The sequence below is a fragment of the Urocitellus parryii genome, chromosome 5, assembly GCF_045843805.1.
Source record: "Urocitellus parryii isolate mUroPar1 chromosome 5, mUroPar1.hap1, whole genome shotgun sequence".
Classification (NCBI taxonomy): Eukaryota; Metazoa; Chordata; class Mammalia; order Rodentia; family Sciuridae; genus Urocitellus; species Urocitellus parryii.
The window spans coordinates 3,022,852-3,035,726 of record NC_135535.1 but is presented as its reverse complement, the minus strand read 5'-3'; the positions used below and the strand labels follow the sequence as shown (position 1 = coordinate 3,035,726).

The following is a 12,875-nucleotide window of genomic DNA, read 5'->3' as shown; positions in this document are numbered from 1 at the left end:
CCTCTGACTCAGAGCAGGCCCTCTGCTTCTCTCTCTAATCATTTCTAGTGAACAAATGTGTGTGTACTTTTAAAAGATCAGAATGTGGGCTCATGAAAGAAAATCCCCACGTTCCCCCCGGCCATGATGGGCAGTAACTACCCTTCAGCTCTTGGTGATTTCGAGTGTTTTGTGCAGGTGCAGGCCTGTGGGTCTGTGTGGCCACAGGAGAGGCAGCATGCTGCGGTATCCATGGCATGCTCCTGTCCACAGGTGCTCCCTGGGGAGCAGAGCCAGAGTTGCTTCCTGTGCCTGAGAGCCTGTGCGGAGCCTGGCCGACTGTGGCACTGGAAGCCCCTTTGTGACCGACACGGCTGGCTGCCCGGTAGCTCTGTGTTGTGCCAGTACCTGTCCCTGGAGGATCTCGCAGCTGCCAAAACTTGGAGTGGTGTCTCTGTTCAGCCCTCACGTGGGGTCCCTCTGGAAGGTGCAGTGCTGGGCCCTGCCTATGGTTCCACCTGAGGACTGGCACTGGCCTTTGGCCTCCTGCACTCAACCACAGTGAGGCCTGGGCACGCCCCAGGGACTGAATCTCTACCCTCTGATCCCCTTTTCTGTTGCTGTTCCCATGTGTCTTACCTGGAGTCCCAGAAGGTCTCAGTCATGGGGACTGGGTGTCCTGAGAACACCTCTCCTTCAGTGGGAAGGTCAGCTTCCTCTTGGCCCAGGGCCACATGGTCACAGTTTTTACAGGAAGGGGACCTTTTAACTTCAGTGTAGGAAGGGGTGTGTGCCTAGACCTATAGGCCTAGTGGGCAGTGTCCCCTTCCAGGTGGCCCGGGTCACTCATCCACACGGAAGGGTTGTGGGGGTTGTTGCACACGAGGGCACATCACAGGCTGTGGGGGTATCAGGCCTCCCATGGACTGATCCTGTGCCCCTGGGCCATGCACACCCTGCCCTGACAGCTGGCATGGGTTATCCCCGCGCTGTGCGGGGAGGATGAGGGTGGGCCTCTTGTTTTATGTGCTCAGCAAGTGATGCCCAAGTCAGTTATTTGGGAATATTTTAAAGTTAATATGGCTTATTTAGCATCTGAGGTTGGAATTTGAAGGTCTAGTCCAAAGGGGTCAAAGGACACTGTCCTCCACATCTCTTAGTGTGTCCTCCCAGGAGTTACAGGTGCAGTGTGGGTGCATGGGCAGTGTGGCAGCCCCAGCCCAGTCACCACCTGTAATGGCGTCTCCTCCCCCAGACATTTGCCTCCTCCCTGCCATGTCCAGGCGCTTCTGTGGGAGAGCAGGATGCTGTCCCTGCCTCCTCAGTGCTCTGCACAGTGAGACCCTGTTTGCTGGGTGGCTCGGCATCCTCTGTGGACGGTGGTTGGTTGGAAGCTTGCAGCTGCCATGGCTCCTGCCTGCCACGGTGGCGCATGCACCACTAGTGGTCACGTGCTGATTTCATGATAGGAGCCCCATTGCGCAGCCCAAGGGGGGCTCTCGTCACCCCTTTTACAGGTAACCAACTGAGGCACAGCCAGTGAGGGACCTGCCCAGGGCGTGTGGCTTGTGCAGGGTGAGTTTGCATCCTGGTCCTTGTGCACCAGCCAGTGGGTGCCCAGTTGGCCCTTGGTGGTACCTAGGGCACTATGTTCACCTTTCTGTGATGTTCGCTGACCTCCACCCAGCGCCTCATGCCATTTGGGCGGCATAGGGACACAGGGGCCTGTCGATACAGTGGAGGAAGCGTGTCCTCTGCAACAGGTGAGCTCACGGAGGCCGTGACTGTGGGGAGCTGTCTGGTGTGGAGCTGGGGCTTGGGTGGTGCCCACTGGTGTCTCATCTGTGATCTCCGCCCATCCTGCCGCTGCCCGTGCTTACAGAACCCGCGTCACCACGTTGTCCTTCCTGAAAGGGCCTGTGTGCCGAGGTGATCACATGGTGTAGATGGCGCTGTGACGAGTTTGACTCTGGACAAATAAAATCCTTTTGGCAGCAAAGAGCCAAAGCCGTAAACATCATTTGCTCTTTACCAAGTCCCTCGGACACAGACAGGCTGGGAAGCGGCTGCAGGGCCGGCCTGCCTTGTTTTCCTTCAGCATCACAGGTGGGAGCAAAGCCTTCCCTGAACATTGACAGCCACCAAGGGGGTCGGTGTTGATTATGGAGAAGAATTGACCGGAAAGTGCCACCTGCAGTCTTTGGACCAGGCCCCTGGAGGATTCCCCACAGGGTGGTCCAGGGCGAGCTGCAGCCTCGTCACATGCGCAGGCAGTGGCTCTGTGAGTTATGGACCCGCTACCTGCATGAGGTGGGTAATGCAGAATAGCGCAGGGCTAATAAATGTGCCATGTTACCCAGATTGGAGATGCCGCTGCCTGGCGCATAAATAAGACAAGCCTTTTAAAGGAGATCTGTATTTAAGGGTGTGTTTGTGTTCTCTGCCTGCTGTAAAGGTCACCCGGATAGATTTTTCCTTCCTTAGCATCACAGGCCGTGAGGAACCGGGCGTTTCTATTCTCCCTCCATCCAGCGAACCTGGGGGACTAAATTAGATTCTGAAATTGAGTGTGCAGTGGAGTGGGTAAGCCGCCGTGATGGGAGGGCACTGCTTCTCACCTTGCGAGTAGCGAGGTCATGATAATACGGAGCGAAGTGGATTAAAAATAAAACCAAAGGTATTTATTTATGACCTGCTCGGAATCGGATTGGCATCCGTGTAAGTTGCATCTAATGGTGAAAGACAGCAGATTGATGTTGATGTGTCCCTGAGGACATATTGCCGGTGAAATTTGCTCTGTGAATTCAATTTAAAGGCCCATAGAAAGTATCCAAAATGCAAAGGAAATGGGGGGAATTGGCACCCAGCCATAGCAAAACGACAATTAGAAGAGTGTCCTAGCATGTAGCCCTCATGGTGTGAGACTGCTCAGGGACAGCCAGGGCCCTACTTCACCCAGGATGGGGCCAGTGGTGGGTGGTCACAAGGGCAGCTGGGACTGTGCCAGGCCCTGCACCAGGACAGCTCGGCTTGTCTTGATCTTGCCCGTGAAGAGATAGCGCCAGCCTCACTTCTAAAGGAGAACAAGGGTCTGGGGCACATACCGTTGACGGGGACCACACAGAAGGCAGGGGGTGCACTTCCCGGCCAGCCAGTGGCTGCAGCATCTGCCCTGTGCCAACCTTGCAGGGCCCCAGAGGCTACCTCAGGTTGGGCATGAGCCTCGCTGGGCTGAACCTTTTATTGACAGATGGTGTTGGCAGCCTGAACCAGCTGCCCCCTTTGTCATTTGTCACCTGCCAGGAGCTGGGAAGGGGCTGTGCCAGCACCATGGCGCCTCACTGTCTTCCTCACTTCCATCCTGCTTCTGTTTGGGCTGGGGAGGAGCAGGTGGCCCCAAGGGCCTCGGGTGGACACTCTCTAGGACCGGGTTCAGCAGGGCCATCAGACAGTGGAGTACCTCCCTCTGGAAGTCCTCCTGGCCTCACGGGGAGGAGCCTGGCCTGGACCTCTTTTGAGACCCCAGTCCAGGAAGCTGACCTGGCTACACAGCCCTCGGAGCCCCACTCCTGCCGAGCCATACTAGGTATCACAGTCCCTTGAAATCCAGCGTGTCCTTAGTGAGGTCACAGATGCTCTGGACGTGGGCTGTGGGCTGCAGGAGGGGCTGCGCTGTGGGTGCATGGTGGGGGTGGGCTGAGTCTCAGCCATAGTTCTGGTTAGGAGGTCACCGTGTCTGTCACCAGTGTCTGCATCCTGGCCTCTAAACTCTGAGCTCTGGAGACATTTCCTTTGTGTCCTGTGGTTGTGTGACTATCTCCACAGCTTGTCCAGGCTGAGACATGGCTCACTGCTGGCCTGGAGTGTGAGGCTAGCAGAAGGGGCTCCAATATGGGGGACTCAGAGCAGAGCTCCTGCTTCCTGGAAGCCAGAAGGACCAAATGAGGGGCAGTGACAGGCACTGCTGAGTGTGCAGTGTGCCCATGTGTGTGCCCTTGTGTGCCCCGTGTGTGCCCCGCATGTGCATGCCTGGTGCTGAGGTGCTGCAGTGGCCCATACGTGTGGTCCCTGTCTGCACAGAGGAGCTAGCAGGGCTCAGAGGTGGCACTGTCTAAGCGGCTCAGCTGGACCTGGGGATGCAGCTGGCCTTGCTGACACCCGGTGCCTCCACACACCTGATTCACTTTCTTTTGCACAGGGCAGCTGTGGAGGGGAGGGCCGGGTGGTCCTGTCATGCTCCTGGCTCCACCCTGTGGTCCCTGCGCATGTGTGCTCCAGTTCTGCCTGAGCGCTACCTCTCAGACGCTCACCTGCCCCCAGGCCTCTGGAACACAGTGTGCCCCTGGGCGTGCCGATGTCTGCCTCCCTGGGGCTTTGTGGGATTAGGTCAATGGCCCGCTGCTGTGAAGAGTGGGCAGGTGCAGCTCAGCAGCCTCTTGCAGGACAAGCTGCGAGTGAGCAGGAGAGGACTGCGGGCGTGGAGGGTGGGTGTGGATGGGAGGCTTCTGCAGTTCCCTGTGCCCACCTTGCAGCCACTGGTGGCTGCCCTTGCTCGGGCCCTGACCTGCAGCCCCTGCCGCCCTCCTCTGACCTGCCTGTCTCTCCCCACAGGAGCTGCTTCTCTTCCTCCAGAACCTGCCCACCGCCCGCTGGGGTGACGAGGACATGAGCCTACTGCTGGCTGAGGCCTACCGCCTCAAGTTCGTCTTTGCAGATGCTCCCAATCACTACAAGAAGTGAGCCTCGCGCCAGTGACAGTGGCCTCACTGTGCGGGCAGCGTCCTCTCCTTGCCCGGCCAGCTGAAGGCCCCTTTGAGCAGGCGCTGGCCAAGCACTGCCTTGGGGAGCAGCCCCTCCTACAGGCGACTTGCCAGGGTGGGCCCAGGCGTCTAGGGCTGAGGGGTGGGGCAGCCCCAGTTTTATGAGATACCAAAGAGAGCTAAGGGAGGGTCCCCGCTTTAGGGGCCAAAGATGGGTCAGGAGTCCCCCTCACCCTGTCCCTGGAGTGTCCTTGCCAAACGTCCACCCTGGAACCCCAACCTGGCAGCCAAGAGGCACCCTCTTAGGCCTGCTGTCCAGGAGCCAGGCGGAGGAAGGGGCAGCCATCTCAGACCTGCTTCATGATGCAAAAGTTCTATTCTGTTGAGTGAAAGAGAATAAAATATGGACAAGATGCTGAGCAGGACCTTGCGTCAGCTGGATCTCTGCGAGCACAGAGCCTCTGACAGCCAGCCGTGTCTGGGCTGCAGCCCTTCACCCTGGGGTGTTTCCTTTCTTGGTTTGAGCTTGGCTGGAAGCTGATGTCAGGCATTGGAACCCCGGGGGGGCCGTGGGGCAGAGCGAGGCCTCTCTCAATTGCCTTAATTTTCGTGTTTAATCTTCAAAAGAGACGCCCCCCCCCCCACCGTCCCCGATCCTGTGATGTCCCTGTCCAGTAGCCCCTGGGGGTGGGGTCTCTTCTCAGAGCAGGACAAACTGGCCTGTAACCCAGGCCTTGCGTGGGGCCCTCTTCCAAGCTGCCTGGGCTTAGTGGGCGGAGCTTCTCAGGGTCTCCTGGGCTCCCAGCAGCTCTGCTGTGCTTCCCTGGTCTGCGGTGAGTGGGCTTGACTGCTCGCTGTGCTGACCGCTCCTGGGCTCTGCTGGGGCTGTCTGCTGCACCACGCTCTCAGGACTTGCCTCCACACATCCTCCAGGTGACAAGGACACCCCCTGGGGCACTGAGCCACGGGGAGGGGGCAGCCTCAGCCTCCCTCACCCTGAGCCAGGACAGGGCCCTACCCTCAGCAACCCGTGATTGCCTACTTCTCAGACCTGTCCCTCCTTTAGGGGCAGCAGTGCCCCTGCCTATGTGCCTGGCCACTGCCTAGAGGCTGTGGGAATCCAGACGTGTGACGTGCGTATCTTCCTGCTTCTGTTAAAATCATCTTGGAAATTAGCACACAGTACTGAGCTGAGGGGCCAGTTAGTCCTGGACCTGATGGAGGCCATTTCCACAGGATCAGGGTCCTCCCAGGCCAGCTTCAAGGGGCCTCTTCTACCTGCTCCTCTTGCAGGGGCAGGGGAGGGCTGTCCAGTTACAGGAAGAACCATCCCTGTGGCTGTGGGGAGCCCATCTTACTCAGCCAGAACCCACCCTGCACTTTCCCCTTCTGTAGCACAGAGCTCTGCACAACCAGAGAGCTGGGCACACAAAAAACCTGCCTTTCGTGGCAGGTTATTTTTCAAAGGGGAAGGGTGCTTGAAGTCAAATTCTGTCCTGTCTGTATTTCATGTATGAAACGCTGGGTGTGAGGGGCCTGGTGATAGTCCTGATGCTGAGCAGGTGTGCTGAACTGTTCCGGGGTGTCTGGAATGTGCTGTGCTTGAAACAAGGAATAAAGATGCCAAGTGCAGCCTATGGCACAGCCTGGGATTTGAGGACTCGCTTTTCCAGTAGGGGCCCTGACCTAGCACTATGCTTTGATGCCAGGACCCATGTTGGGCCCATGAGCTCTGTGAACTCGGTGACACCCATGAGACCTTGGGGGAGGAATGTACACTTGAAAGGTGGTGTAGCAGGACTCTCTGCACTGCTGGGGGACAGGAGCTAGTACAGTGTCAGGGTCCAGGCCAGCCCCTTGGGCTTTGTGAAAGGTCTGCTAGTGGGCACTACAGGATCTGGCCATCCCTCCCAACCTGGGAACTCCCTGGGCATACACACACACCCTGCCCCTCCCTGCATCACTGAAACAGCCCTGATGAGCCCCGGTTTCTTAGGAGTCCTTGAGGCCCCCACGCCTCTCTGGGTACCCATGTCTGCACCCCCCACATTTGGGATCCTCCCACAGAAGCACTTGGCTTTCTGCCATCTCTTGCTGCTTGCTGCCTGGGCATGGGCTGTGGTCCTGCCCTCGTGGGTGGGCTGGTGATTCTTATTCCTTCACCCTGTGACCAAGTGGGCCAAGCTGAGGGTGGGCCACAGGCCTAGACCCGGTGGGGCCCATGTGGTCTACAGAACAGAGACTGACCCACAGATGAGACCTGGCCTGCTGGCTCTGCTGTTGTTTGTGAAGGGCCAGAGGTAACCCTGGGGCAGCCAGACCCTGGCCAGGGCAGCCTTGTTGGGAGGGGAGAGTCCTAAGTTGTTTGAGTGATGTGGGTTACAGAAGGACGACTGGGGAGAGGGCAAGTTGATTGGGCTGAGCAAGTTGATTGGGCTGAGCAGACCGACTCCCTTTAGGACATGGGGACGAGCTGCAGAAAGGCCATCTCAGGCTGCTCAGAGTCAAGCCTCCAGGTGCCGCCCACCCTGGGCTGCAGCTGGGTGCCAGTCCCTCGCCCCAGCAGGTCAGCTCTCAGCCTGGGGTTCAGGGGAGCTTCCTCAAGGCAGACAACTGAGGTGTACCCTTCCCTCGGGCCTCTGCTGCCCGCACAGGCTGCCCTCTCATCCCCAGCTCTGGACTCCCTCCAGGGAAGCACTGAGCCCCAGAGGGCCATTTGCTCAGATCTGCCCTATTCAGCCTGGAGGCCTCTTCAGACCCATCCTGCAGCCCCTGGTTGGGAGGTCCTCCTCCAGAGATGGCAGAGTGAGTACACGAAGCCACCTCCGTGACTGAACCTTCAGGCCACCGCAATTAAGGCTGATTAGAAAGTCTCCCATCCAAGAAGAGTCCAGAACCAGGTGGCTTCACCAAAAAGAACTGACACTAACACCAATCCTCAAACTCTTCCAAAAAGTCAAAGAAGAGGGAAGGCTTCCAAGCTTTTTTTTTTAACCAGGCCAACATTAAATTACCCTGATACCAAAACTGGATAAGGACATTACAAGAGAATAAATCAAAAGCCAGTATCCTTGATGAGCAAAAATGCAAAAATCCTCATCAAAATACTAGCAAGACAAAAAAAAAAAAAAAAAAAAAAAGCACAGCACATTCAAGGGCTCATGATCAAGCAGGATCTCTTCCTGGGATGGGAGGATGATTCACCACAGGCATGTCAGTGAATATGCACCCCATTAGTTAATGGAACGGAGGACAGACCCCACATGAACATGTCATTTGACAAAATTCACTATATGATGAAAAATTGAATCAAAGTACATGCTATTGAATGAATGTACCTCGCGCAGCAAAGGCCCTGTGAGACGCCCACAGCCAACGGTGTGCTCAGTGTGGAAAGTTGGAACCCTTTTCTCTGAGGCCAGGGACAGGACAGGACGCCCACTTTGACCACTGTACTTGACATGACACTGCAAGTTCTCTCTAGAGCAGTCAAGCAAGGGAAAACATGAAAGGCATCCACATGGGGAAGGCAGAAGTTAAATTGTCCCTTTTTGCCAACAACATGACAGGTTATACAAACAGCACACACACACAGAATTAAAACTGATAAATGAATTCAGTCATAGAATACAAAATCATACTGAAAAATCAGTAACATTTTCCATACGATCCCATTTACACCAGCTGCAAAAATAAAGTTGCAATAAATCTAACCACAAAGGTAAAGGATCTGTTAACTGAAAACTATAAAGCATTGCTGAAAGAAATTGAAGAAGGCAAAAATAAATGGAAAGACATCCCATGTTCATGGATTGGACAAACGACAATTGTTAAGATATCCATTCCACTCAAAGTGATCCGTAGAATCAATGCAATCAAAATGCCAATTTTGTTTTTCATTGAGATAGAAAAAAATCCCAAAATTCATGCAGAACAGAAAACCCCAGGTAGTCAAGGCAGTCATGAACAAAAGAACAGAGCCAGGAAGGTCACACTGCCTGATTCCAAACTGTACTTTAGAGCTGTTGCAGTTTAAATAGCAGGGTACCACACAACATGGCACAGAGTCCCACATCGCCTCACGGGACAGAAGGGAGAGCCCAGCAGTGAACCTGTGCACGTACACTGGTTATTATTTTAGGGAAAATCAATCACATCCCCTAGTAAATTCTATACAAAGTGATTTAAGTATAAAATCTAAGTCCCCACCAAAATAGTCAAAGTAGGCAACTATTATAACTGGGCATGGCAAAGGCTCTCTAAACATGATGCCAGTGGCAAAAACAGTGTATAACATTGCCAATAAATATCTGTAGGTGCACTATAGGAGCAACTGCAAGGACACCAGAGAACCTCCGTAAACAGGTTCCTGGTAAACCACTGTCTGGACAGACATTTGCAACTGAGGTGAGACCTTTGAATTCCTTAGTAGGTACAGCTATTGGAAATGAATAAAAATGGGCACAGAAAATGGGCGGTTTACAAAAAACAAACAAACAACAACAACAACAAAAAAAAAACCCCAAATGATGAATAGCATGTTTACAATACTAACAGTTAAACGGGAAAAACGCACGACAAGATGTCCGGCTCCATCAATTAGCAACTGTGAGGTCCAGGACTGTGTTTGTGATCATTTGTTATGTAGCAATGAAATGCCAATATACCCTCCTTTTGGCTGTGTTTTTTCCCCCAAATTTGTTGCAAATATATCAGAAGAGGACATGACCCAGATTCAGCACTTTGTGGATTATCCCAAGGCAGACGCCCACGTAACTTGAGACAGAACACCTTAGATCCCGTAGCCCCTGCTCTCTTCCCCAAAGCACCAGCCTGACTTCCAACCACAGTTCAGTGTTGCCTGCCTTTAAATGTAGTGCCAGGGGAATCGCACAGCACAAGCTGTTTCATGAACACCTTTTCTGCCCAACCCTTCTGGTGACATTGTGTTTTCTTTGCTATTGCTGCGAGGTTCTGCATCATGTGAGTGTGGGATGGTTTATGCATTTTGCTGTCAGAGGACACAGCCTTTTTCTGGTTGTGGCAACTAAATAACGCTGCTCTGAACACTGGTGTGCACATCTCCTACAGGCAGGCATGTGCCAGGGTCAGGATGCTCTTCACCCGAAGTGGGACTGCCGAGCCATGTTGGGGGACCCGCTGTGCTCGGGGATGGAGACCCTCTGGCAAAGCAGTTTCTCCTGGTCAGGTTCCAACAGCAGGGTAGGATCTGGGGGCCTCTCACCTCTCCAGCACTTGCAGTGGTTGGACTTGGTCAATCTGTGGGCAGGTTGGTTCTCCGCCCTCCCCCTGCTCAGACGCACGCCTGGCCTCTTGCAGCCGCCTTGAGGCATCGCCTCCCCTTCCTCCTTTCCTCTGGCTGCAGCCCAGACAGAAACCGTGCAGGACATCTTGTTATGTTAACATCAGAAGCATCTCCTATCATTAAAATTCCTCAAAAACATGATTTTAATGACTGCATGATATTCAGCTGCATGGATTAGCATAATTTGTTTATTCCCTTATGCATCAAGTGGATTTTTTTTTTTTTACTGTTGCAAATGTGACCGTGACAAATAGCTACATTTGAATACTTTCTCTTATGGATTTTTGGAAGTGGGATTTTTCAGTCACTGCTACCAGATAACTTACCCCTGTCTCCAACCCATAGTGTCTCACAGAGAGAGGAAGACCTACTCCTCTGGTTTACTGTGGAAAGTCAGTAGAAGTTTAAGAAATGATACAATAATTTAAAGATAACTTTTTAAATGACAGAAATGGTGTATTACTGCCAAGAGAAGAGAAAGGAAGAGAATGTCAAAACTGAGAGGACAGGGAGTAGAAAAGAGCAAGGAAAAGTATGGTCACATAGGAAATGTTGATTACCTGTTCAAAAGAGTATGTTATATAGTTTTGAAAACCAATAAAATAGGGCATACTGTTGAAAAGAGACACAACAAAAGATTTTTGAAGGAAAAGAAATATAAGGGACACTGACCAGAAGACAGTGTGACTGAAAACACACGCGACCTCCAGACCCCACTTGGAAAGCATCGGCCAGGACAGGGAAAGTGCTTCCGATGCTCAGAGAACCTCCCTGGCATGGCCTGCCTAGGTGTGGCACAGCCTGCACAGGTGAGCAAACCCCCGAGCCACCAGGAAGTGTGCTGGCCTGTCCACAAGTGTAGCCGCATCAGGGCTTCTGCAGAAAGCAGTGGACCCCTGGGGAACAGGTTAAAAAATAAGATGATTTGATTCAAATAACGATACAGAAACAGATGCCATTGGATTGTAAATGAAACACAAATAATGGAAAAGACTGGCCAGAGCAGAAGTTGCATTTTAGAAAAGACCAGCAGCGTAACCCTCAGGTGGGCAGGAAACTGGGCCTGTTCCTCAGGTTGGCTGCCTCTGGCGCTCAGAACCAGCACCCATCTACTGTTGGAGTCAGATAAATGTTTGCTGAATAACAGACAGTTCCCAAGGGGAAAAAAATTAAGAGGAAGGCAAAACTATAGATAATGCAGAGATCATAAAAACCAAAAGCAGCAAGAAAACAAGAAGTAGCCAAGGACTGGGAGGAAATAATTGCAAAAGGCTTGAGCAATAGAGAACCGCTACGTAAACTATACCAGGAACGTTCAATCCCAACAGTAAGAAAACGAGAAGCCCCATTTAAAAATGGGCTTGAGACCTGAACAGACACCTCATGGAAGTGGTTGTAGGGATGGGGAAGGAGCATATCAAGAGCTGCTCGGTGACAGGTGTTTGGAGAATGGTAATTGGAGCAGCAGTGAGATGCCCTACGCCTTGTTAGGGTGACAGGTCCAGGACACTGAGCGCCCGAGCACTGGCGGGGACGCGGAGCGGCAGGCACATGGTGCGGCCACCCTGGGAGACGGCTTGGAGCTTCTCCCAGGTTTAGGGGGCTCCGTCCTGCTCCTGGATACTCGACCCAGCTGATCTGAAGGCTTCTGAGCCCACAGAAGCCTGCCGATTAATGTTTATTCACAATGGCCCCCGCTCGGACACCACCCGCCGACCTGCGGTAAGTGGGTAAACAAACGGTGGCACAGCCATGTGTGGGAATCCTTTTCAGCATTAAGGGGAGATGGCCATGAAGCCACCAACAGGCACAGAGGAAGGTCACAGGCATGTTGCTGAGCGGGAGAGGGCAGTCTGGAGGGCTCCACTTGGGATTCCCTAAGTGACATTCTGGAAAAAGCAAAACGGTAGTCAAAGACCAGCGGTTGCCAGGGGCTGGGATGGGCAGGACAGACAGACAGAGCACCAAGTTTGCACGATGGCTGCCATGGTGCACTTGTCTAACCCACGCCGTGTAACACCAGGGGAGACCCCCATGTCCCCTGCGACCTTGGCCCTTGCCCAGCCTGGGCCTGGAGTGTGGGGGTTGCTGCCCTTTGGTTCTCTTCATTTTTTCCATCAAGTCTGTAGGCTGAGCATCGACAAGGCTCCCAGGCTGGCTGTCACGGGGCTGTGGGGCAGCCTCTGCCTACGTTGTCAGCCAGGTGAGGCGGGCGGGTGGGAGGGCCGCCCGGCCGCCGCCTGCCCTCTTGGGCTGGATGGAGCTCCAGGGAGCAGTCCTCCAGCACAGACTTTCCAGTTCATTAAGACCTGTGTCCCGGCATGGGGCTTAGTGACCCTGACTGGGGTGGGTTCTATTTTAAGACAAAAAGAAGTGGGGGCGGGGCTTGTCAACAGAGTATGACATCTTAGATGGAGGCAGAGGCAGTCCAGCATACATGTCACAAGCCACACGCCAGGAAGCCTGCTGAGGAGAACTGGGACTGAAAAGCTCAGGAGGCCAGGTGAGCCTGGCTGTGGTGGGCATGCCCCTCAGCCAGGAGGCCTGCGGGGCAGGGGCAGGGGCAGGTGGGATGCAGGAACTCTTCCCTCGGAGGACCAGGTAGGCAGGCACCCCAGAGCCACCTTGAAGCCCCACAGAGAAGCAAATCAAGCAAGTCTGAACCCCCAAATCTGGCTTGTGAGTCACTCTGCAGGGTGCGTGCTGCAGGACGGAGGCAGGGGACTGGCAGCAGGCTGGACCGTTCCTGGGAGAGCACTGTGGAGTGGAATGGCAAGGTGGTGGGATGGGGCCACAGGAACAGCAGGGGC

At 54.1% G+C, this 12,875-nt stretch overlaps 1 protein-coding gene across 2 annotated transcripts in view; it reads left to right on the top strand.

Moving 5' to 3' along the window:
* The window catches only part of Tbc1d22a (TBC1 domain family member 22A), a 334,236-nt gene extending 321,966 nt beyond the window's left edge, over positions 1-12,270 (top strand). For both annotated transcript variants that reach the window (XM_026394283.2, XM_026394282.2), the window contains exon 13: positions 4,591-12,270. In XM_026394283.2, the coding sequence (XP_026250068.2) occupies positions 4,591-4,719 (129 nt within the window). In that variant the 3' untranslated portion in view covers positions 4,720-12,270. The remainder of the gene's footprint in view (positions 1-4,590) is intronic.
* Positions 12,271-12,875: the final 605 nt, after the last annotated feature.